Source organism: Nicotiana attenuata, unplaced genomic scaffold (genome assembly GCF_001879085.1).
Source record: "Nicotiana attenuata strain UT unplaced genomic scaffold, NIATTr2, whole genome shotgun sequence".
Taxonomy (NCBI): domain Eukaryota; kingdom Viridiplantae; phylum Streptophyta; class Magnoliopsida; order Solanales; family Solanaceae; genus Nicotiana; species Nicotiana attenuata.
In genome coordinates, this window is record NW_017673894.1 from 65,040 (window position 1) to 91,498 (window position 26,459).

Below are 26,459 nucleotides of genomic sequence, written 5' to 3' on the forward strand. Positions count from 1 at the left end.
TAAAAGAAAAAAAAAAGATAAGAAAAAGGAAAGCAACTTAAGGACATGGTTGGGAGAAGAGTTGATCTTTGGCATATTGGCATCTTCATCATTTTATTTTTTTGGTTTTCATACTCATATTGGGACTCGGTTAAATTCTTTCGGATTGGGACTCTTACATTAGGGGTAAAACAGTATCCAGAAAAAGTGATTTTATACAAAGATTCCAACCCAAAACCTTTGATTAAAGATGGAAGAACTCCATTATAACTCTTGTTAGTCACCTCCCTTTTATTTTGATAGACAAGTTGAGTCCAAATTAAACAATAACGACTGTGACAAGATAGTTTTACTCATGTCAAACCTTTCTATAACAACCTTCTTTGTTTCAATATTTTTTTCCTGCTACAGAAAATGCTATTATAAAGAACATATATTAACATGAAAAAATCGTTCGTTATAGTGAAGTGCTATTATAGAGGATGACTGTTATAGAGAGGTCTCACTGTATTATATATTATTATTAGAGTATAGCTTATATATTACTAATTAATCATAATACAATTAGGGACACTTCTATTTAAATTTTGTCCCTTTAAGGTCTTAATACATATTTCTCTTGGTGGAGAGTTTGGTGACAGACTACAAGATAATCAATTAAAATGGCTAAAATTAATAATTAAATTAACCTCTTAATGAGTCTGATCATCCAGCTCAAGTCTAACAATAATAGCAAGTAGATCATGATCAGTTGCTAATTAATCCTTGTCCTAATCTCGCTTTTCGACAAAACCTAAATATAACTCCTAAATCTAATACAGATGCCACAGGGTTCCAACTTGTCAAATAATTATTTGCCCACTTGTTCACTTATTTAATCCAATAATGTCCCTCCAATTCATTAATTAAGGATAATTTCTTCAAAATACTTATTTTTTTAGGAGTTAGTATTTTCTTGACGGTATGCCAAAGGTCAAAAGGTCACTTATTAATTATGAAGCGAAAGAGTATCATATTTCGCACCAACCAAGTGCTACATTAGTCATGCTGAGATTATTCGTTTCTTATTCAGCCAATCAAACAATGTACTCCCTCCGGTCCACAATAAGTGATCATTTAACATTTGGCATACCCTTTAAGGAAATACGAACTCCTAGGGAAAAAAGATGTATTCACTAAATTAACCATAATTAATTGTTACATTGACCAGTCGTGAAGCCACATGGTTATAAGGGTGGTCAGTTGACCATCCTTCATCGAAAAATTACACTGTGTATATAGCTAAAGTTAATATTACGTTTTAAAGGTATATAACATATATTGAACACCCTTTGTCGGGATTTTTTTCACTTCTTTCAAATTTAAATACCCTTGGGTAAATTTCTAGTTTCGCCACTGACCTTGACACATTGGAATATATAAATAAGGGCAAATTTTGGAAAAATAAAATTAATTCCTTCTTGATTATGTAAATGGACACTTATTTTGGACCAAAATAAAAAGGTAAAATTGTCACTTATTATGGACCGTAGGGAGTATTATATATGCGGGATTTGTGTTGGGGACTAATTTCTCAAATACCACAACCAAACGACCCCTTAGACATATTAAGCTGGTCCACTCATATTCAGAACTTTATACTAAAAATATCTACAATAAAGATATCAAAGAACATCTTTAATCTCCATCATCTGATGGAACATTTGAAGAATCAATATCAAACACAAACCTCAAATGTTTATATTGTTGCTGAGGAAGTCAAAGTTAAAGTTGAAGCTGAATCATCAATAGAAACTAATTCTTCAAAAGAAAGAGAAACAAATGATGAAGAAGTTAACTTCAATCCAAAAAATCCCCAGAAATATATAGGTGTTCGAAAACGGCCATGGGGAAAATATGCAGCTGAAATTAGGGATTCGACGAGGAATGGAATTAGGGTTTGGCTTGGAACTTTTGATACTGCTGAAGAAGCTGCTATGGCTTATGATCAAGCTGCGTTTTCTATGAGAGGTGCCCAAACTTGTCTGAATTTTCCAGTGGAAAAAGTGCGCGAATCGCTACAAAAAATGGAATGTAATAACCTAAAAGATGGATTGTTATCACCAGCTGCAGCCCTAAAAGAGAAACACAAGAAAAGAAATAGTAGTAGTTCAAGAAAGAAGCAAGTGAATATTATTAAAGAAGAAGAGAATGTGTTTATATTTGAAGATTTAGGTCCTGATTTATTAGATGAACTCTTATCATCTGAGAACTCCTCCTGTTCAAATTGTTAATCTACTAATTTCCCCATCTGTAAGTAATCTACTCCTTGTTCATGGTTTTATTTTATAATTTTTTTAATTAAATCGAGTCATGATTTTATTGCCACTGGACGCAAAATGCACTTTGTAGAAGGGGATCTTTCAGAAACAACCTCTCTACTCCCTCGGGTAGGGGTAAGGTCTGCGTACACACTATCTTCCCCATATCCCACCAGCGGGATTTCACTGGGTTGTTGTTGTTGTTGTTGTTGTTGTTGTTGTTGTTGCCCTCTTTCAAAAAATGAGCAAACTCACAATCTTTTCTGTCTTCTTGAATTGAGCAGAGGGTCTTTCGGAGACAGCATCTTTACTCCCTCGAGATAGGAATAAGGTCTGCGTACACACTACCTTTCTCAGACCCTACTAGTGGGATTTCACTGGGTTGTTGTTGTTGTTGTTGTTTTCCTCTTTCAAAAAATGAGCAAAATCACAATCTTTTCGTCTTCTTGAGCTGAGCCGAGGGTCTTTCAGAAACAGTCTTTCTACCCCTCGTGGAAGGGGTAAGATCTGCGTACACACTACCCTCCCCAGACCCCACTAGTGAGAATTTACTGGGTTGTTGTTGTTGTTGCATGTCTCAACTCATTGGAACCCTAGATTAGGTTATTCAAGTTTGTGAATGGTTTTCTTTAACTCTCTTCTGGGATATTTTTCATTGTTCATATGTACAGAATTAAAAAACTTAAATACAGATTTTATTTAATTTCCACCAACACTTGGTGGTATTTTTTTTTTATATATAAAAAGAATACATTTCATTTTCCATACAGGTTTTACTTTCAGATTCAGATATTACTGACGTAATCAATATCACAGATTTTCAGCTAAAAGATTGTGATCTTCAAAAATTGTAAAGTCATTATCATCTCTTTTGACTTTAGGTTCCCACATTCTATACAGTGCTTCAATCCAATCAAACTAATTATTATATTACTCATTAATCTAAGAATTAGGAAAGCAGATTTTGATTAATTTGGATGTTTCTTTTGGTCCCTTGTCCAAGTATGATCCTTGAATAGCATAAACTGACAATTAGGGATATCAAAAAGATTCAAAACAGGAATTGTATCACTTTAGTAGTCAATTAATATTATTCTTCCTTTTCTTTTCACTGATGATGTCCCATTGTCTATTTATATAGTATAATCAACAAGAAAATATAAAAGTTCCAAGTAGAATGTTACATCAATGTGGCTCTTTTCTTTTTTATATGCAAAGCTTAATCAATCCATGGTTATCATATTGTTTTCTTGCATGAGTCAATGCTTGAAAGCTTCTACATATGAAGGCCCTACACGTTTACTTTATATACATAGCATCTAGAGGTCAGAGGTGGAGCCAGGATTTCAATCTTATGGGTTCTAGATTTTAAAACGACAACTTCAAGTGTTAATCATTAGGTTGTAAAATCTATATCTGTACATATTTAATGAATTATAAACACCAAATACATGGGTTCGGCCGAACCCATAGCTTGGCTCGTGCCTCCGCCTTTGATAGTATCTACCAAAGTATTAGGAAATTAAGTGTGTTAACTGGTAAGTGTCTCATATTGGTTGAGAGCAGTAGATTATTGAGTCATTCTAAGGTCTTGGGCAATTCTCATCTCCTAGTTTTCGCGTTGAGTTAAGCTCACGGATTATTTTCTTAATATGGTATAAGTACCAGACTCATCTCCATTCTTTGTTTGCCCAATGTTGGGGCCATTTCATGTTATTTATGGTTATGATGTCAAGTCTTGGGTGAGGGAATGGATTGTTGTTTCGTTATATATTTGATCTTGGACAATTCTCAACTTATATATTTCGTTTCAGGATTTTTTTTTTTTTCGGCCTAAGGTTCATTTTCTTAATAAATACCAAATCAATGAGCACTTGCAAAGAGAGGGATCCGAGAACTGGAACTTATACTTGGTTAGAATTTAGGTGAAAAAATATTTCTATATATTTGTTAGTTGCAAGAATTTACTTTAAATGTTTAAAAGCAGTTGTTCAACAAGAAAAGTGTATTTTTTCTAACAGCTTGACTTTTTAGATGAGACGATCACACACTTTGACATGGTAGAGGTCACGAGTTCAGCATCTCATGGTCACCCATTGTACAAAAAGACTTTCATGTGCTTAGCTTGGCCTATAAAAATAGAACCAGACCCGCACGGGAGGGGGCGTGTTCGATGATAAAGGTATGATCTCTCTAACAACTTGAGCTTACACACTTCAACAGCAGTAACATGGGGACTGAAACTCTTTGTATGATTATGTGTGGAATTAATTAAAGATTCAAGAGCCTAACTAGTTAGGCTTTCTGGTGTAGAATTGGGGTTTAGCATTTTGCAACATTATCATTACAAGCTGCTCATAGCTAGTATAATGATATATTTGTTAGAATCCTATTCTGTTAAGTGCATGGGTTGTAATCTTTGTAATGATCATGAATAATTCTTAATACTTGAGCTAACTTTTGGAGTTAAGTTAGATTCTCATTCTAAATAATATCCATGTGATAGTGATATATAGATCAAATCCGACATCTCTTGTTTGAGTTCAAATTGTTGAGCTCTTGTATTTTTTTTCTTTGTATATATACCTTTTCTTCGTTTTCTTATGTTTTTTCTGGTTGTTGTTGCTATTTTGCATACCGTACTTTTTTGTCATAACTGTTGTGTTTTTGCTTTATTGCGCCGAGGGTCTTCTAGAGATGGCTTCTCTACCTTCACAAGGTAGGGGTAAGATCTGCGAACATACTTGAGGATACATTTGGTATGTTGTTGTTATTATATATATTACCACTCTACTTAGCTCTTTTAAGTCTTGCTTGTGGTGCCTTTGTCTTACATATTTATTGTAGTAAGACCATATTTCGACATGTTATTTTTGCTCAAGAGGCAGGGGCATGCAATTTTCTCTGTATCGTTTCATTCTTTCGGATGTTTCTGAAGGGACATTTTAGTAAAATAGTAATGAGAAAAATTGTTACCCTTTACTTGTCATATAACGCTAGACATTGGAGTTGAGTTAGATCAAAAGCCAATTTTCTTAACACAATATTAGGTCAAAATGAATCCCAATTCTTGGTTTGATCCAATTAATAGGCCAGGCCCTCACATGTTATGTTGCTCACGCTGTAAACGGTAAAAATAGCAAGGCAAGCCAGTTTTCGGACTGGTCATTGAAAAATAGCCAGCGTTTACAAAGTCATTGAAATATAGCCACTATTTTACTGCAACACGGAAAGTTCCAGCATAATATACTGGAGATTGGTGCACCTGTGTATGAACTTCCACCATATTATGCTGGACCATTATATTATATTGGAACTCTAGTATATTATACTGGAAGTGCAGTATATTATATTGGAACTCTAGTATATTATACTGGTACTCTAGTTTATTGTGCTGGAATATTTTTCGAATTTTGAACAGTATTTTTGTTCAGATTTATCTTTACATGAAAAGTGGATAAATTTCGAATACTAAATTTCAGTTACCACTTGTAAATCTAGCTATTTTTGAATTTCACCTATAAATGCCCACTCCAGATATCATATAGTAGTCGAGAAAAATGAGATATTGTCTCCTTATATGATTGGTTAATTCTCACCTCATGAGATAATATTTGGAGTTGAGTAATATCATATTTTGAAGGGGAGCATTGGAGCAACGCTAAAGTTGTCTCCTTGTGGCCTATAGATCACAGGTTCGAGCCGTGTAATCGGTCATTAATGCTTGCATTGAGGTAAGGTGCCTACATTACATTCCTTGAGATGCATTCATTTCCTGAACCCTACGTGAATGCGGGATTCTTCATGTATCATGCTGCCCTTTGAGTAATATTCATATTTTCTATTGTAAGTCTTGTGCATGCCTCACAAACGAATATGTAACCTTGCTGACTTTTCTAAGCTGCTATTTAATAGCAAAGAAGAAGAAAGAAAAGGATAAAAAGAAAACTCGACTTACTAAAAAAGCCTGGAATAACACAGATGAATAAGTTAATGTGCTTTCTATTTTATGTATGGATCAAAATTCGATGATTTAAAAACTCCTCGAGCCGACAGTAAAAGACAAACTTGGGGCTAAATTCAATAGTGATATATGTCGCACGCTTTATTAAAAAAAGTTGCTGATCAGATTTCATTAACTATTTATTTACTGATTCGACATATCAGATGACAAACTTATTCCAAAGAGAAAGGAGGTTAATAAGCGGACAATATTTTCATAAAAATATTATCCACTTTGCGCCTAGGTCCGTACTACTTTAAAACGCGTGATTAGAGTCTAAAGTCTGTCTACTTATATATCCAGCATCTCTTCCGTGTTTTGTCGATATGGGATTCGCCTACGGTATCACATACACCCCTCCTCCCCTCCCCCCTTAAGGTTTGCCCTACCACCGTTCAAGGTTGCACGCAGAGTGGCTCTGATACCATATGTAACAGCCCAGCCCACTAGTGATATTGTTCACTTTGGGCCTAGGCCCGCACAGCTTTAAAATGCGTAACTAGAGTCTAAGGTCTGTCTACTTATAAACATATCTCCCGTGTTTTGTCGACATGGGATTCGCGCAAGGTGTCACAGCTCTGCTTCTACTCAAAAGTATCTTTTTTCTAAAAGTTTGACCAAACTCCTTAACTTTCGGAAAAAAACACTTTTGGCCCAAAAAGAAAAGCACGACCAAATAGGATACAATGTATAAGTTAGATTTCAGGGGTTATTTTCTAGGAGACAATTTATAAGTTGAGTGATTTTATTGAATAAAAAATAAGATAAGTTTACTTTCTCAAGAAAATAACTATATGTCTAGTTGACATAAATTCTTTCCTAGACCAAAAACTAGCTTAATACAGAGAGAGTTGAGCTAGGTGCCCAGGTTTATAACTAACTATAAATAAAATTAATAAAAGAAAAAAATTTAAAAAGTCAAGAACTATTTTTAGGGTTTCACTAGTGTTTGTTGTCCTTTAATATATTTTTATTTTAGGAAATAAGTTATTGTGGGGTATGCGCCGACGGAAAAAGACAAATCTTCCTGACGTGAGGTCCAAAGTTGTTGCCTCACAGTTTTTGTATTAAAATGAAAGGATTTAAGCTGAGGGTAATGATTTTTTTCTCCATTAATATAGTTTAATGTGTTATAATATACTATTATTTATTACTTATTTTAAATTATCAATTAATATTATTTATATATAATTATATTTTGAGTGACCTGAATATACAAATAACTTTTATACTATCGGTACTTTAAATCTAAAGATTTAAAAAGAAATCAGCAAAAATGGTAAAGGGGCACTTGCTTCATCAATTCAAGCAGATTCCTTGAATGGACTATAGGACATTAAATATATATTAAATATTTGTAGCTTTTTAAGGGGTAAATAATTTTACTTTAAAATAGTTCTGGGGGTAATAGGACCCCCGAAAAGAAAAGATATGTAATTGGTAATATGGTCATAGGTCGGGGAGGATTTTATGCATTATCCCTAGAGGAGTAGAGATTAATTCCAACTTAATGCTTTCTTTTTTCTCCTTTCTTTAGTAGTACACCTATATTACAAAAATCCTAGATCCACCTCCAGGCGACACATTTTACCTAACGTGTGTGAGACATAAGCCTCGACAGATGAGCGTTAAGTCTCACAGAACTAAGTCCCACGCGTGAGTCTTCGAACTGACAATGCCTCGCTCTGGTGCGAGCTCTGAGGCGTGTTTCAAAAAAACCTTTTAAAATACTGAATTTAAGTTATAAATTCTGATAGTATACTAAACCTTTTCCGCTATATGTGTAATTCAATTACCATTTATATCTAATATATAATTAATGCTACTCTAAATAAAATTATTTATAATTATCTTTTAGGTCGTTGTTGATATGATTGTAAAAATAATTTAATATAATCGGTACATAAAATTAGAACTCAAAATGAAATCTGCAAAAATAGGAAAAGAAAGACTGAAAAGAGGGCACTTGAATCATCAATTTTCATGCAGATTCCTTGAATGGACTATAAGACAATAAATATATATTAAACATCCTTTTCATTGCATTTAATTAAATTATCTGTTTCAACTATAACATTTTGTAGTACCAATAATATACTTTTCTGTTCATAAAATTAAACAGAACCAGAACAAGGGTGCAAATGTACGTGCCCCATATATATAGGGTTAATTTAACCAGAGACTTTTGAATAAAACATGCACAGACCGTACAATAGGAGACAATAAAGATCTAAATTGACTTATAGAAATTGCAATATAAGATTATGATGATATAGTTTCAAACATTAGATTGTCCGAGGAATTCTACAACATAAAAGTTGAAAATTACTTCCTAATTCTTTAAAAAGTTAGTTTGATCAAGTTTGTAAAATGTTGTACAAGTTTGAGAAGAAAAATATTTCTTTTGACCGAGCAATATAATATCTGAAACTCAATAGTCCCATTAATTTAAATTCAAGTTGCGTAAGACCCTTTAAAGGGGAAACGCTTTCAACAATTTTTTTTATTTCTCCGACTCAAATCTAAAAGCTATAATTAAGGGTAAAAGGATTTTATCTATCTATCGTAATCCTAATAGAGATAATACTGTATATAAAATACTACAACTTCTATCTTATTATTTCACATATTGAAAGATAATGTAAATTTCAAATATTACTTTTTGGACTCCGAGTCTCCCACAACAGGACATCATGTAATCATTTTGGAATGACCTTTTCCAAAGAGTCCAAACAATAATCACTTTTGAGGCACCCTCACCTCTACCCCACCCAAAAGACAAATATTTTATGCACCTTTTTTTTTTAAATCTCAAATACAAACATTTCAAGATGATATATGAGCGGATTAAAATTTAAAGTTCATGAGTTTTTATAGTTAAAACAGCACGAGCTAGCCAGTTTTCGGATTGGTCATTCAAAAATAGTCAGCATTTGTAAAGTCATTGAAAAATAGCCATTATTTTGCTGCAACAGGGACCGGTCCAGCATAATATACTGGAGATCGGTGCACCTATATGTATGAACTTCCAGCATATTATGTTGGAACTCCAACACGCGGAAAGTTCCAGCATAATATACTGGAGATTGCAGCACCTGTGTATGAACTTCTAGCATATTATACTGAACCGGTATATTATACTGGAACTCCAATATATTATGCTGGAGTTCCAGTATACTTATGCTGGAACTCTATTATAATATGCTAGAGTTCCAGTATTTATGCTGGAACTCCATTATAATATACTAGAGTTCCAGTATACTTATGCTGGAGTATTTTTCGAATTTTGAACAGTGTTTTCGTTCAGATTTATCTTTACACGAAAAGTGGCTAAATTTCAATTACTTTTGAAACTGTGGCTATTTTTAAATGACTACTTGTAAATCTGGTTATTTTTGAATTTCTTCCGTTTTTACCACAATCGCTTCGTTAGTAATGGAATCTTTATACAAATAGCCGTCTGGTTTTATTATTTATTTTTCCTAGCCAGTATATACACTAATTATACATGATTATACATACATTTATACATAAATTATACATATATTATATATTTGTCGACTATTTTTAGTTTAAATAATTGAGTGAGTTGCTATTTAGGTTAATTCTTTCGTTAATTAAACTAATTAGTTGGTTCACCTTATATATATGGGCCACTTTAATCAAGGTTTTGATAGTTTTACTATATGCCAATTACCTTTTGTGAAGTGCCAATTAAGACTAGGATTAGGAAACAAGACGTAAGTGATGTTGTAAGATTTAGGCCATAACTTAGTCCGGGGAGTACTAAAGGAGCTTTTTTCTTCTCTTAACTAAAAAAGTACCTAATATTAAAATTTTAACCTATACTAGTTAAAGATGCTTTTTAAAGCTTTATTTTAATAAAATTATGATTATGTTAAATGTAGGCTTCCAAAAGTGTAAAGCCCACTTGACGAGATTAGATCTAATTCTTTTTTTCTAATAATTTAGGATTGATAGAAAGTGGCCCCCCTGCTAGACTACAAGCTAGCACGCAATGGCTGAAAAGCTGACTGAGCTGAGGAAAACCCTATGAGTCACTGAAACGACAGTTGAAGTGCTTTTTTTTTTTTCTATGAATAGAAGGAGAAAATTCAATAGACTCTAAAATATGCTCCATTATTAGTATTTCCTGTCCCTTTTTTTTCCCTTTATTCTTTTAGGGTTAGGGGGGTAGGGGGAGGGGAGCAGGTAGTGGTGGTGGGGGAGGTCTAGATCATGTTAATCAATCCTGACTCTAAATAATTATCAAAAAACCCTCTTAATGACCCTCATCCAGCTCAATATTAGCAATTAAATCAAGTGGATCAGTTGTAAATCCTTTTTCCTAATCTCATCACTAGTGGACAAAACTCTAAAAAAGCTCATAAAATCTAATACTCATGCCTAGCATTTCCAACTTGTCAAAGGATCATTTCCCCTTTGTCATCTTCTTTAGTCCGATAAAAAAAATATAATTATATACACTGATATTATAAAAAAAAAAAAAAGTTATACTATGTAAATTTTAGTATATTTATTAATTAATATTTATCAAGAAATATACCTATATTTATTGGTAAATGACCTGAATATATAAATATGTTTACAACATTATTGTAGGGGTCATTTGGTTGGAAAGATGTTATCCCAGGATTGATTATTCCGGGATTAGTTATTCCACCTTTCTATGGGAATAAAAAAATACTACAATCCCGGTATAATTAATTACGGGATTAATTATACCGAATTTTCTCCCAACCAAACATGAGATAAGCTTGTCTCATGTTTATCTTGATTAATTATTCCTTGTCCCTCGTATAAAAACGAACCCAAACTTGTCTAATAATATCCCTCCTATTTCTCTTGATTTCTTCCTTAAGTTCCAAAAGTTTCCCATTAAGGACAATCACTACAGACATATATATATATATATATATATAGCTGTTCCACTCATTAGTCCTACTTTATACTAAATATATCTACACTATATTTATACATATCAAAAGGACAACATAAATCTCCACTTTAGATGGACTTGAAGATTCAAGATCATGAGAAACTAATCTCAATCAAAGTTGAAGTTGAATCATTATCACTAGAAATTGATGATTCAATCTCCAAAGAAGAAAAACACTATATAGGAGTCCGAAAACGGCCATGGGGAAAATTTGCAGCTGAAATTAGGGATTCAACAAGGAATGGTAGAAGGGTTTGGCTTGGAACTTTTGATACTGCTGAAGAAGCTGCTATGACTTATGATCAAGCTGCTTTTTGCATGAGAGGTCCTTCAACTTGTATGAATTTCCCAGTGGAAAAAGTGCGCGAATCGCTACAAAAAATGGAATGTAATAACCTAAAAGATGGATTGTTATCGCCAGCTGCAGCCCTAAAAGAGAAACACAAGAAGAGAAGTAGTAGTAGTTCAAGAAAGAAGCAAGTGAATATTATTAAAGAAGAAGAGAATGTGTTTATATTTGAAGATTTAGGTCCTGATTTATTAGATGAACTCTTATCTGAGTATTCCTCTTGTTCAAATTAGTCTACTATTTTCACATCTGTAAGTAAATCTTGTACTTCTCCTTGTTCTTGGTTTAATTTACCATTCTTTTTATTTGGTTCTTGCTTTCTAGCCAATGTTTCTTTAGCTGAGGATGTATTGGAAACAGCCTTTCTGTCCGTCCAGAGTAGAGGTAAGACTACGTATATTTTACCCTCCACAGACCCTTGTAGGAATACACTAGGCCATTGTTGTTGTTGTTGTTTCTAGCCAATGAACTGTTTCCATCTTTTAATTGAAAGGATCCAAGATCCTAGACTTGTTTGGTACCCTAGACTAGAACTTGCTTTTTCCTAATTAAAGTCCTCCACAAAATATATCATCTTTTCTTTTTTTTTTTCTTCTTCTTCTTGTTCTCATGCTCAAGGCGTATATAGCATATAATCAATGAATTTAATTGAATTCAACTTTCACACATAGCATAGATATATTCGTAAAAAATCACTAAACTTTCTAACAAAAATTAAATTCCAAATCCATGATTGTAAAAGTGTAATGGGTTCAGTATCAAGAATCTAAAGGTAGAACACATTTAAAATTTACATGTTGGATCCGCATGTGCAGTCAGTCTTGCTGTTTCTTTCTCTTGACTGTTTATCAAATATGATGTGTTAATTTTATCTGAAAGAAAAAGAAAATAGACACACTCATTTTCCATTAAAGGTTTAACATCTTACTGTTGTGTGATAAAAATTTATAAATATTATTATTACACGTAAAAGATTGTGGTCTGGAGGAATTTGGAAGTCACTATCTTCTACTTTAAACTTGAGGCTCCCACATACTCAAGTATTTCAACCCCACAATGATTATAAATATATTAGCATATCTTATGTTGATTCATTTTTAGATTGTCAAGTGGCTGGTCAATGTATCTAAGTATCTAACTATTTAAAGCTAAAAATGGTATTGGATGATTGCTAATTTCATAAATTTAGTCATGAGCTATATATGCATCTTTTTTTTCTTTGGCATTTTATTGAGTACTTCAATTTATTTGGTATTCTTTAGAGCCCTTAGTGTTTTTATGCTTTTAATTGTTCAATATATGAACTCAGTTCAAGGAGAGAGGATTCTTATCACAATCCAAGAATGTGTTTATTCATATATGTCTTAAGTATCCCACGTTGGTGGAGGAAATGTGTTGTTACCTTTTCATATGGTGTTTGACAATGCTCACCTCACGAGTTAGTATGAGGTTATGTTAGGTCCAATGTTGAATTCTTATCATAGTATACGTTGGTTGTGTGAACAAAATCTCACATTAATAGCTTAAAGCTTGACAACCTACGTATAAGGTGTAGGAATACTCTTAGTGGTGTGAGTTTGGGCTTCAGTGAGACTTTTCAGGAAAGTGCGAGCTTGGCTCATATTACAAAATGAACCTAGACACTTTACACAATGAACATAGATTGTTTCTTAGTAGTGTACAATGTACATAACTCATATATAGATAGCAGATTTGTAGGAATCTCTTTTATTTTCTTTCCTTAGTTAGCACCTGATGTACATGTATATATATGTATCACTACATGGAATAATATACCAATTTGATCCGTACATCTGTGGATTCGCCGGAGTTGGCCAAAACTTTCAGGCAGACACGTGAGGTGCGTGTGTGGTCCATTCTCTGTCCAGCTTTGTTCTCCGAGATCAGCTTATATTTTCGATCGATTGTTGGTTATCCTCTGATAACATAACCTTATTTTCGTGAAGAATAGACTCGGACAAGGTTGTATTACACCAATTTTGGTCAGGTTTGAGTTCTTCTACTGTTTGGTTTGTTTTTGGGATATTGAAGTAGTAGTGGAACAATATTCTTGCATCTGATTGCTTGTCTTGTGAATTGGTATTTGTTGAGTCTTCCTTGTAAGACGATTTGTTACAATTTGAGACTTGATATTATCTGTTGGGTTTTCCCTTATCAGAAACTTTGTTGGTCTCTGATTTTATTTGATTTGGGGACATATTTGTTTGGTTCTCTGATTTGTTGAGTGGATTATTGGAGTGGAGTTCTGTTAAATAGATTTTTGATTTCGTGTTTACCAGAGATCTGTTTTGATATTTTTTAGCTTTGGGGATCTCTGTTAATTTAATCGGTTTGTTATTCAAAGAAAAAATGATGGTAAAGAATAATAGTGCAACAACTCCTAGTCCGGCAATCTTGGTTTCGGATGAGTTTCTAAAATTCCTTCAAAAATCATAAATCAGTTAAGGAATCTCCTACAGTTACTGCCTTTGCTGGATCAGATAAAACATGTCTTATAACATCTTCCAATAAATGGGTGATTGATTCAGGTGCCACAAATCACATGACAGGTAATCCAAATATTTTTTCTAGCTTTTGCTCACATAAAGAACCCTTTCCAGTTACTGTAGCTAATGGATCAACTTGTAGCAGTGTTGGATCTGGGACTGTTAAACCAACTCCCTCTATTACCCTATCATCTGTATTAAGTCTACCAAACTTGGCCTTTAACTTGATTTCTGCTAGTAAAATCACCAAAGACCTTAATTGTTGTGTTGCATTCTTTCCCGATTATTATTTGTTTCTAGATCTTACAACAAAATGGGTTATTGGTAAAGAATATTATCTGGTGATCTCTACATCCTTGATGAATGGGAGCCACGGTCTATTGCATGCTCTGGTGTTGTGTCTCCCTTTGAAGCACATTGTCGATTGGGACACCCCTCTCTGCCTTAGTTGAAGAAGCTTTGTCCTCAGTTTCAGAATATTTCTTCATTGGATTGTGAGTCATGTCGATTTGCAAAACACCATCGCATCTCGTTAAGTCCAAAGGTTAATAAACGAGTTGAGTCAGCTTTTGAATTAGTTCATTCTGATGTTTGGGGACCATGTCCCGCTATTTCAAAAACTGGGCATAAGTATTTTGTCACCTTTGTAGATGATTTTTCCCGAATGACTTGGATCTACTTTATGAAGAGCCGCTCTGAAGTGTTTACTCACTTTTCTGTCTTTTGTGCTGAAATCAAAACTCAATTTAACGTTCGGTGCGTATTCTAAGGACAGATAATGCTAAAGAATACATGTCAGAGTTATTTCAATCATAAATGAGACAACATGGTATTCTACATCAGTCTTCATGTGTTGATACACCCTCTCAAAATGGAGTAGCTGAGAGGAAGAATAGGCATCTTGAGACAGCGGGCACTTTTGTTCCAAATGAAGGTTCCTAAACAGTTCTGGGCTGATGCGATCTCTATGGCTTGCTTTCTGATTAATCGCATGCCATCTACTGTGCTTGGTGGTAATGTGCCTACAGTGTCCTTTTTCCAAACAAGGAATTATTTCCGGTGGAACCTAAGGTATTTGGAATCACATGTTATGTTCGAGATGTTTGACCATCTGTTACCAAGTTGGATCCCAGGGCATTGAAGTGTATTTTCCTTGGCTATTCTCACCTTTAGAAGGGTTATCGGTGTTATTCTACTGAACTTGGCAAATATTTAGTGTCAATTGATGTGGTATTTTCAAATACTACACCATTCTTCTATGCACCTTCCATTTCTACAAGTCAGGGGGAGGAAGATGAGTGGCTAGTATCACTACAACAAATTTCGCCTAAGGCCACACTAACTTTAGCCAACGTTCGGAAAGTGTTGTCAAAAACATCTATGGGAACGTTTATAAAGGGGTGGCCTTTGTTAATCACTTTTGGCTACAAAGTTTAGACCACACTTGTTAAGAGTTCTCTTTGAATAAATAGACAACGCATTTTAAGTGTAGTCAACTCAAATAACATTTGGCAACACATACTCACCTATATTACAACGCTTTTAGAACGTCCCATTTCTTAATCATAAAAGCAACCATTTATAAGGGTGCTCTAAACTTTTCCAATAAAAATTTCATTAGAAGTTTCCCTCCATTATTGTTCCTAATGAAATATTTGGGAGGGAATTTTAAAAAAGGAAATATTTCTCCCATTTTCTAAAAGGAAAAACGACAGTACAAGAAATATTTGCCCATTTTTTATCCCACACCTCCATCGACTTGTTGGTGCTGAAGAAATTTCCATTTTTACTGCCGCATCTTCCACCACCTCTGTTGCTGCTGTTATCGCTGCTTCCACATTAATGGTTGATTAAGTCTTGAAATGGTAACCTCCTGCCCCTTTATTTTTTCAGTTGTTTCGAGTTTAGGGTTTTGATTATTTGAATACTTTGATTATGGCTTGAATTAGGGTTTTGGTTCTGCCCACCCACCTTGATAGTATCTCCATTGTCGTCTAATACCCAGAGACTTACTTGCAGAGCAGTCATCCATGTAATTTGCTCTATAATTACTAATATTACCACTTATACTTCAATACCCACTTCCACTACTTTGATTTTGCTCACTCCTTTTCTTCCTCTTATTGTTTGTTCTCTACCTTAGTGAGTTTTTCTTTTTCTTTGCCAAAAGTTAAGGCTTGCTGTTGGACTATTTAAGTAGGTTGGTAATTTGTTTTCGGCCCTAAGTCTTTGGTCACATTTTTTAGAATTTAGAGATGTTCTTTGTTGTTTAAATACTGACATAGACAAATTATCAATAAATTATTTGTACTAATGTTGGTTATTCTAGATAGAAAGAATCGTTTTGTTGCTACTGTTCAAAAATTTGCCAGTGGTGGGTGCTTAGAATAGGCTATAGTTTGTTATTTTCGTAAATTGTACTGTTCAACTTCATGGTTTTACACTTTTGTAGCCTTCAGTTTTTAAGCTGACATGTTTATATCATTGGTTTATTCTAGTGGTGCAGTACTCGAATTGCATCATGGAGAGCTGAATTAGGTCTACCTGAACTGAAGGTTGGAATTATTTAGTTGTGGAGGTAAAATTGTCTTGCTTCTTTGAATTGTTGTTGCTTGACCGAGATCTTGCTTCATCCCCAATTCTTACATAGCAAATTCAATGGGTCGAAGCCGATTTTGTTCTGTTGAAATTAGCAAAAAAGATAGCATATTCTTACATAGCTTCTTGCAGTAATATTTATTAATGTTTGAACTGATTGACATTTTTTCGTAGTTAAAAGGATTATTTAAATGCAAGAAGAATTGGGTGTTGTATTTTTTCCTTTCCACCCATATTTGTACTAAAAACTAGTTATTACCATGTGACAATCATCCAAGATCAATACTTCTGTTGTAGGGAAGGAGTTGGGTATTATCTATGATGTGGTATCTTCTTAAGACCTCTTAGTAATTTCTTGTATCGGGCATTATATATTGCAAAAGGACGTAAAGCTCGTACTAATAGACTTCAAAGGATAGATAAAATTGAACCTGTACATGAGTCATCTGCTATCCTAGAAACTACTAGACAACAGGTTTTGAAGATTTCTCCAGGCATGCACATTATACATATACAGCCTGCCTCGATGTTATTGAAGAGAGCATTTCTGGAGGATATACTGGAGTTTTGACGGTGAATTTTATATAAGGTGCACCATAAAGTTCTGTCTTAATTAGCATGCAAAAGCGTTTAGTCAAATCTACAGGTGCAGGTGCAGGTTTATGTATTTGCACATGCTTAATCATTTTTATGGTCCTTTACTTAGCAGATCACAAGAAATCAATTGCACCATTATACATAATATTTTATTATCTTTTAGAATTTTTGAGTAGACATTTCAACTACTTAGTGCAAACTCAGTTATTACACCTTGACAGTCTAAGTTCTGGTCAAACAAAGGAAGTAGAATTGGAGAAGAAGGGGTATGCTGTTGTCTTATTGATATAAATTTGTTTCCAGCTGTCTTTTACAGGATTGCGTAGTAGTTTCACTTGGATTTGCTACATGAGGTCCTAGCATTTTCATCTCTATTGTTTTCTATGTGGTGGTTTTGATTGTCTTTCGATTACTTATTTATAAGATTTTCCTGTCCAGTTTATTTTGTCAGTTATAGAGTTAATGTCTTGTGGCTATTTGTAGGAGGACAAGGTTTTCAGAGAATTAGTAATCTCAAAATTGGCTAGAGTTCTGCTCCATATAGATTTTGATGAACGTACAACATCAAAGGTATAATTGATAACCCAAACATATATATATGTCATGAGATTCACAATTGCATGTTAAAAAGGAATAATTTCCATGTGCATCAAAATATGAAACCAATATGAAAGATTTTAAAGTATTAAATGACAGGGACGTAGTTCTTAATATATATTATATTTTAACTATGTGATTAGGTATTGAGATGTCATGCAAACGTGTTAGCCTATGCCAACATTGTTTTCATTTAAAGATGAAGCTAATATTCTTTTTGGTACTGCAAGATATGTTATGAAATTTTAGTACACTATTCTATTTGGAGCTGCTTCTGAACAAGCTTTTAATGTTGAACTATTGTAAAATTGATAAGGTTGAGTTGGTAGAAACAAAGGGTTAGTTGAAACTTGTAAATGTTAATGATAGAATAATCGGAAAAGGGTCTGATATATCCTTGTACTATGGTAAATTGTTTAAAATTGTCTCCCGTTATACTATTGGGCCATAAAAGTCCCTACCGTCCAACTATCCTAACAAATCTGCCCTTACTTTGACGGAACTGCCACGTGGCATCCATCCTTGCCTCTTTTTAAATCTGGGCACATAAGAGACGACCCGCTCCAACTATACCTATCAACCCATAACCCATTTATAAACCAAATAATATCCCAAAACCACTGACCAACGATTTATAACCCAAATTAAACTCCAACCTTAATTTATAATCCTACTGCCATCTCCATCAAACCCTCTATGCTATGCACAGTCAAAGGGTCATTTTATGAGTAGGAAGCAACACAGAAGTATGGAGTATTAAACACATGTATCAACCAGGCGTACTATAGGGACCAAAGCCAATGACATGATTTTGATAGTGAAAAGCACAATCTGACTCTCATAATTATGATAATCGCAGACACAGACACCTTTTCCTGCACGAAATATTTAATTGCAACATGATGAAGTACTATTCTTATTCAAATATGCCTGCAATTCTGGAACAATTGGAAACACAGAGGTCAGTGCAAAATGTTGACCCTACTAAAATAAATGGAACCTTCCTACTTCATTTTCTTTAATCTTTTTCTCTTCCCTCTTTTTTTCTTTGGCAGTATTAGATCTAAACTATTTATTCGTACTCATGTTTGCAACAATCTGGTCAGTTATGAAAAGTTACAAATTGTTTGATGGAGCATAAAGGGTTTGATGGAGATGGCAGTAGGATTATAAATTAGGGTTGGGGTTTAATTTGGGTTATAAATCGTTGGTCAGTGGCTTTAGGGTATTATTTGGTTTATAAATGGGTTATGGGTTGGTTGGTATAGTTGGAGCGGGTCGTCCCTTATGTGCCCAGATTTAAAAAGAGGCAAGGATGGATGCCACGTGGTACTTCCGTCAATGTAAGGGCAGATTTGTTAGGATAGTTGGACGGTAGGAACTTTTATGGCCCAATAGTATAACGGGGGACAATTTTAAACAATTTACCATAGTACAAGGATATATCAGATTATTTTATCCATTACATATTGCATGATACATAGTTCGTGAGTTGTATCTTTTTTTACATTCTCATTGATATGTAATTTACTCTTAAATCTGATTATCATCAATTTTGGATTATAAAGTCGTACTCGTCAAACCCATTATTTTCTTGGATCGTTCTTTATCTATAATAGCATCGTCCTATTAGCTGTTAATTTGGATATGTCTTTCTATATTGGACATGATCGAGTGAATGTATACTTGTGTTCCGGTAATGGACACAACTGATTGAAATTTGAAAGTATCTTCTTTTTTCCTTCTATTTTCTGATATGTATTTTTCACAGAAGTACAAAAGAAAGTGTTGATTGCAAAAAAAAAAAAAAAAAAGAAAGTGCTGATGCCAATGCACAAAAATAAAACTACTAATGAGAAAATTGATAAATATTGAGAAGTATTATAGTGTACCCTACTAGTTTAGGTTAGGCTCAAGTATAACAGACATCTGTTCTTAGAATAGTGCTTGGTATTTAAATTTTCAAGGGAAAAATCTATTACATTGCTCTAAGTTTGCACTTGCATACTATTGATTTCTATCTAATTACTAATTTTATTTTAAATGTGCAGGAAAGTCTTGGTGAGCAGTTGAAAATGGTGGCCAAACGACAATTTGATCTAATGGAATGTAATCATCAAGACTTTGGACAATTATGATTTTTGTTATTCCTGATAATATAATAATACATCTGCTTTTTATAAAGTTAATTAATTACTAGCATGCCCCTTGAGACAAGTTTCTTTATTCGTTGATGTTTACTCCTTGTTTGAAGTTCATTGCAAGTTTATGCATTTGAATTATTCTTTTATTATCTACTAGTTCATTGGGTGCTTGAGATCTTCATACTTAAATTTGATTATAGGATATGTACAAAATATAATTCACTGACCGCAAAAGTATGGCAATAGAGATTAGCAAAATTTGTGGTCTATATGGTAGCAAAACCTATACTTTACAAGTGTTGCTTTTAGGAGCCACAAGTGCTTGAGAAGTGTAGCCTAAAGAGTAACAATGGTCACGCTTTTAATGGGTTGTTGCAGTATCTAAAAGTGTTGCCATAGAGGGTATTACAAGCGTGGCTCGTTACATTTTAGGCCATGTTTTTCAAGTGTGGCTTCTAAAGCGACACTTGAAAAGTGTTGCCTTAGTGTAAAGGTTACGCTCGTTTAGGCTACCCCTCAAAAAACGTTGCCTTAGGTCGAAAAGTGTGGCCTTTTATTAAAGGCCACAGTTTTTGATAGTTAAGGCCACACTGTTTAGGTGTGGTTAAAGGCCTAAAATGTTGTAGTGCATATCAGGTTACTCGTACTTTGACAGAACAACGAGATGATGTTCCTCCATCTCCTAGTTCTATCGAGCACTAATCCATTATTCTGCCTTCAACACCTGCTCCAACTATGTTAGCAAGACCGCCAGTTGTTCAAGTTTACTCGCGGAGGCAACAGACAAATGATACATGTTCTGCACCAGTTCCTTCATCATCAGATTTGCCTCCACCTAACCCTCCGGAAAAGCTTGACCTTCCAATTGCTCTTCGCAAAGGTATACGCATTTGTAAATCCACGTATTCTATTGCTAATTTTGTTTCCTACGACCACTTGCCCCCTGCATCTAGATCTTCGATTGTGTCTCTAGACTCTGTTTCTATACCCAAAACGGTGAAGGAGGATTTGAATCACCCTGGATGGTCTGAAGCAATGCTTGAGGAAATACATGCCTTAGAGAAAAACCACACTTGGGATTTAGTGGATTTACCCAGTGGAAAGAAAGCAGTGGGATGCAAGTGGGTCTTCACGGTTAAAGTTAATCCTGATGACTCTGTGGTGAGACTTAAGGCCAGACTTGTGGCTAAGGGGTATGCTCAGACTTATGGGGTGGATTATTCAGACACCTTCTCTCCGGTTGCCAAACTAACTTCTGTCCGCTTGTTTATTTCTCTAGTTGCTTCTGAGAATTGGCATTTGCATCAATTGGATATTAGGAATGCTTTTCTTCATGGTGATCTCCATGAAGAGGTATATATGGAGCAACCACCTGGTTTTGTTGCTCAGGAGGAGTATGGCAAGGTCTGTCATTTGAAGAAATCCTTATATGGCTTGAAGTAGAGTCCTCGGGCTTGGTTTGGTAAATTTAGTGAAGCAATTCAAGAATTTGGGCTGAAAAAGAGCAAATATGATCATTTTGTCTTCTACAAGCAATCAACAGCTGGATCTATTCTCCTTGTTGTATATGTGGATGACATTGTTATCATAGGGAGTGATTATGCAGGATTCTCTTCTCTCAAGTCTTTCTTGCATACTAAGTTTCATACAAAAGATTTGGGATAACTGAAATACTTCTTGGAAGTAGAAATAACTAGAAGCAAGAAGGGAATTTTTCTATCTCAGAGAAAGTATATTCTTGACTTACTAGCAGAAACTGGTAAGCTGGCTGCCAAGCCTTGTAGTACTCCGATGGTTCCTAATTTGCATCTTATGAATGATGATGACGATCCATTTAATGATCCAGATAGATACAGGAGGTTAGTTGGGAGATTAAACTTCTCATTGTGACTCGTCCAGATATTGCTTTTGCAGTGAGTATGGTTAGCCAGTTCATGTCCGCGCGCACAGTTAAACATTGGGAGGCTTTGGAGCAGATCCTATGCTACTTAAAAGGAGCTCCTGGACTTGGCATATTATACAGCAATCACGCATTGAATGTTTTACAGATGCAGATTGGGCTGGATCTAAGATTTATAGAAGATCTACTACTGGTTACTGTGTATTTGTTGGTGGAAACTTGGTATCATGGAGAAGTAAGAAACAAAATGTTGTATCTAGGTCCAGTGCGGAATCCGAGTATAGAGCTATGGCACAATCAACATGTGAGATAATGTGGATACATCACCTTTTAACTGATACTAGGTTGAAGCATCCTACTCCATCAAAACTCTGGTGTGATAATCAAGATGCACTCCATATAGCCTCAAATCCAATATATCATGAAAGAACTAAACATATTGAAGTTGACTGTCATTTTATTCGTGAGAAGATTCAGGAGAACTTGATTTTCACTGGCTACGTGAAGACAGGAGAGCAGCTAGTTGATTTGTTCGCTAAAGCGTTGAATGGCAATCGAGTTGATTACCTTCGTAACAAGCTGGGCATGATCAATATATATGCTCCAGCTTGAGGGGGAGTGTTACAGAATGAACCTAGACACTTTACACAATGAACATAGATTGTTTCTTAGTAGTGTACATAACCTATATATAGATAGCAGATTTGTAGGAATCTCTTTTATTTTCTTTCCTTAGTTAGCACCCGATGTACATGTAATTATATGTATCGCTACATGGAATTATACACCAATTTGATTCTTCCATAACTTGTTAATTACTGCTCAAAATAATGGACAATATCACATCGTTTTAGGAATATTTTTGGGTTGGTTGAGCCTAACCGTGCCATAGTTGACTCATTCCTATTTCTTGGTTACTCTGTGTTGAGTTCCTATACGTTATGTTGTCCATGTTTCAGATGTAAAATGCCTTACACTGGTGGAGGAGATGAGACTTTGAGGGTTGAGTTAAGTCCAATATGCATTTCTTATCGGTATGGAATGCTATTTCCTTTGACAGTGATTTCGAATCAAATCCAATGATCTCGTAAAAGTATGACAAGTTTTGGTGAATCTTTTGCTTCTAACTTGATTATCCTTGCTTTTCATGAGCCGAGGGTTTATCAGAAACAGTCTATCCACATTTACAAGGTAAGTGTAAGGATGCATACACAATATCTTTTTCAAACCTCACTTGTGGAATTACACTGGGTTTATTGTTGTTATTTTTTCTTCTCTATTATGTTTTAAACTTTCATGTTTTGGCACTCTATCTTGCTCTTTCAGGACTGTGTTCTGCTCCCTTTGTCTCATATATTTCCAGCTGCAGGAGAAATTAATTATGTGTCAAAAACTTTCTCCATTGTCATTTTATGATATAGTAAGTGTCAATATTCCTGTTGTACTTTATTTCACAATATATAAGGTATGCAAATCACCATCTTTTTGATAAGTATAAATTCACTTTTTTGTTGATTACTTTTTGCCTTCTCTTAAAGCTCTTTGATCAGGAAATTAAAGTTCTCTTTGAGATCAATCTGTTCAAGTCTGATATCGAATCTGTAAGTTTTTTACTTTCCTCCCTATTATTTTTTTATAAGATAAGTTCTCCACAGCTTTAGTTTCTTATATATTGCTTTGTTTTCTTACTATGAGATCATATATGAATCATATTTGAGCAGGAAAAACCAACAATGTGCTTTGGTGTCATCCTTTTTACCCTTTTTACTATGTTGTATTCAAAAAAAGAATCCAGGACAGAGACGGCGGATTCAGAATGAGTGTGATTTTTTTATATGTACTGTGAATCTTTTTTCTTTCCAATATTTATCTTGAGCCGAGGGTATATTTGAAACACTCTATCTATCCTCATAAGGTAGGGGTAAGGTTACACACTATCCTCCGTGGATCCCACGGCATGGGATAATACTGGGCATGTTGTTGTTGTTGCTGTTGTATATATATTTATCCATCGGTCAAGCCAAAAGTACGGTAAAGTTGTCTCAGTGACTTATAGGTCACGGGTTCGAGCTGTAGAATCAACCATTGATACTTGCATTAGGGTAGGCTGCCTACGTCACATTCCTTAAGGTGCGGCCCTTCCCCGAATCCCTGCATGAACGCGGAATGCTTCGTGCACCGGGCTGCATTTTTCTGTTTGGTCAAGCCAAAAGCATGCAATGAATTTAGTTTTAACGTTCATTGTATTCTGCTTTGTGAGTTGTGATTGTGGAACTCAGCAGCTTATGCTTTTCAACATTGAATGATAATTTAGCTCGAGTGATTTGCAAAATTTTATACTTGACATTGTTGAAATTTTGTTATTTAGCTCTTTATTCTAATCGGGCTTATGTTTACATAGCCAATTATACATATCCTTTTCTGTATTTGAGTGATTTATTTTTGTTTATAGGTTTTCTGGATTATTATAAATGGCTAAACATGATTTGTACCTGTTCGATAAATTTTTAGACAAAACAAATGAATTGAACCAAAAAAATTGGATTCGACCGAACCCGTACTCGATAGGCTAGTTCCGCCCCTGATAACATTAACAGACGCCAAAACAAAAAATTATCTTCCTCTCTTGCCAATTAGTAGTGTTGTGGAAACAAGGGCCCGATGAAGACGAGCAGTCAATTGAATGATCAAAGCGTCAGTTGCTTCCATATGAGGCCTTCATCAACCGCCTTCACACCTTAATATGAAGATTGGCATAAAAAAACCACATAAAAAAAAGATAGTGATGCATCAGATATTAAAGAGCCAATAAATCATCCCATATTTCAAACTAATAAAATATGTTTAAAAAATTGTCCTAGGCTCGACTAATCCACTTAGTACTTCATAGAAAAAAATAAGTGTTGAGATTGCAAACAAGTAGGTCATAAGAAAATTGATTATTTTTTAAACAATATCACATTTGGGAAGCCCATTAAGATAAACTCGATCGAACGTGGTGGTGAATACTTAAGAAAATATCATTTGTTGACACCCAGTTTTATCAATACTTTACCATAATTTTATTTTCACAGGCTTCTGTTTGGTTTAAAAAGGGACCAAAATAATTTTATTTCATTCATAGAGCACTATATAAGCTGTGTGTTCATTATAATTTCATCTTGAACATGTTTATTTGTGATTGTCTGTATTTTTGCATTTAATTATTATTTTAGTTCTTATGGCATTTGTATTAAAATAGGCTGATTTATACAAATGTCCCTTTCTTATACTACTATTTAGATTATGTCCTTACCTTAAAAAATTGTGCAAATATAGCATCTAGAAAATTACCCCTTCCATACAACGTTAGATTCCAGTCTAATATTTGCTCATATAAATTTAATTTTCTCACAAAGTATTAGTCTATGGTCTAATTTTTTTTCATAAAGTATTTTAGTTTTCTCAAAAAATGATCTTTAAATTGTGGTCTAAAAGGTTCATTAGTGGCCAGAGAAATAAAAAGGACTATTTAATAAATTCCAAAACAAAGCCTAGTTACTCAAGCCCAATCCCGTTAAATTGGGGGTTTTGACACAGTTACCCACAAAAATAAAACTATTTACTCTTGTCTACCCATTTATTTTTCTACCCATAAACTAATTACATTTCCTACCCATAGTAGGTTTTGTGGGGAATTTTCTCTTTATTCTCCAATTCTCTTTTATTTCTATGCTTCTTTTCTTTTCTTTTTTCTTTTCTCCTTTTCTTCTTATTTTTTTCTTTTTTCCTATTCTAATTTCATTTAACTTCTTTTTTTTATATTCATTTTCTCTTCATAATCTAATTTATTTACTATTTTCACTATTTTTTATTATTCTTTTTTTATATTATTACTAAAGAATAATCAAATTGTGTAACAATTAAATGTAGCTAATACAACCAAAAAAATATTAACTAACGTTTGATACCAGTATAGTATATAGTTATACCAACAAGGTATACAATTGTACGCAAAGAATTAAAAAAAGTTTAATTCAATTATTAAACTGAAATAATATCAGTTGTCAATAAAAATTTCAAAAAATTCTAAAAGGATCTAATTGTAAGAGTATACCGTTACATTATATAACATACTATAATAATTTTTTTTATTTTTTTTGCATTTTCAATTTGCCTCTCACGCTGGATAAAAGCTTAAAGCAAATTAAAAGGGAAAAGGCAAGTGAATTTACGGGTAATAAGTATACTATTATAGTATATTGTATACTAGTACAACATATTGTTACAATATCTTGCATATTATTACAGTATACCATAATAATATATTTGTATACTATAATGGTATACTGTTGTAGTATAACTATATACTCCTATAGTATATTAGTATACTGTAGCGGTATACTGTTAGGTAACAGTGTTCTTCTTCGATTATTACTGTAGTTGTGTTCTTCTTCGATTTTCAACTGAATATTTCGATCTCAATCACCTCAAATCAGCTCCAAGTCTCGTAAATCAGATTTTAGAACATCCAGGCAAATATGTG

At 34.0% G+C, this 26,459-nt stretch overlaps 3 protein-coding genes across 4 annotated transcripts; all 3 read left to right on the plus strand.

Annotated features, from left to right (window-relative positions):
• The first annotated feature begins 1,560 nt into the window (after positions 1-1,560).
• LOC109217572 (ethylene-responsive transcription factor 15-like) lies at positions 1,561-5,214 on the plus strand. 2 transcript variants are annotated; one of them, XR_002066659.1, is made up of 3 exons: positions 1,561-2,271; positions 2,564-2,610; positions 4,314-5,214. XR_002066659.1 is itself a non-coding variant. In XM_019381828.1 (2 exons), exon 1 carries the CDS (start codon positions 1,674-1,676, stop codon positions 2,250-2,252), a length of 579 nt encoding a protein of 192 aa, XP_019237373.1. In that variant the 5' UTR covers positions 1,561-1,673; the 3' UTR covers positions 2,253-2,271; positions 4,314-5,214. The 2 variants fall into 2 exon arrangements, 1 of the variants encoding a protein (XP_019237373.1); XM_019381828.1 differs by lacking the exon at positions 2,564-2,610.
• A 5,991-nt stretch (positions 5,215-11,205) lies between these two features.
• On the plus strand, positions 11,206-11,903 carry LOC109217569 (ethylene-responsive transcription factor 15-like). Its single transcript, XM_019381825.1, has one exon. The coding sequence runs from the start codon at positions 11,315-11,317 to the stop codon at positions 11,822-11,824; it is 510 nt and encodes a 169-aa protein (XP_019237370.1). The 5' UTR covers positions 11,206-11,314; the 3' UTR covers positions 11,825-11,903.
• Positions 11,904-15,026: 3,123 nt separating this feature from the next.
• LOC109217568 lies at positions 15,027-22,546 on the plus strand. Its single transcript, XM_019381824.1, has 9 exons — positions 15,027-15,169; positions 15,802-15,943; positions 16,597-16,653; positions 17,777-17,863; positions 19,942-19,999; positions 20,777-21,370; positions 21,788-21,893; positions 21,949-21,956; positions 22,083-22,546. Exons 1-9 carry the CDS (start codon positions 15,027-15,029, stop codon positions 22,544-22,546), a joined length of 1,659 nt encoding a protein of 552 aa, XP_019237369.1.
• Positions 22,547-26,459: the final 3,913 nt, after the last annotated feature.

Excerpts from the sequence above, each read along its gene's own strand:
- LOC109217572 (XM_019381828.1), top strand. The coding sequence starts at position 1,674 with ATGGAACATTTGAAGAATCAATATCAAACACAAACCTCAAATGTTTAT.
- LOC109217569 (XM_019381825.1), top strand. The coding sequence starts at position 11,315 with ATGGACTTGAAGATTCAAGATCATGAGAAACTAATCTCAATCAAAGTT.
- LOC109217568 (XM_019381824.1), top strand. The coding sequence starts at position 15,027 with ATGAAGGTTCCTAAACAGTTCTGGGCTGATGCGATCTCTATGGCTTGC. Across the intron at positions 15,170-15,801 it reads TATTTCCGGTGGAACCTAAG|GAAAAACGACAGTACAAGAA; the intron begins GTATTTGGAATC and ends ATTTTCTAAAAG. Across the intron at positions 16,654-17,776 it reads TAGGTCTACCTGAACTGAAG|GAGGACAAGGTTTTCAGAGA; the intron begins GTTGGAATTATT and ends GGCTATTTGTAG.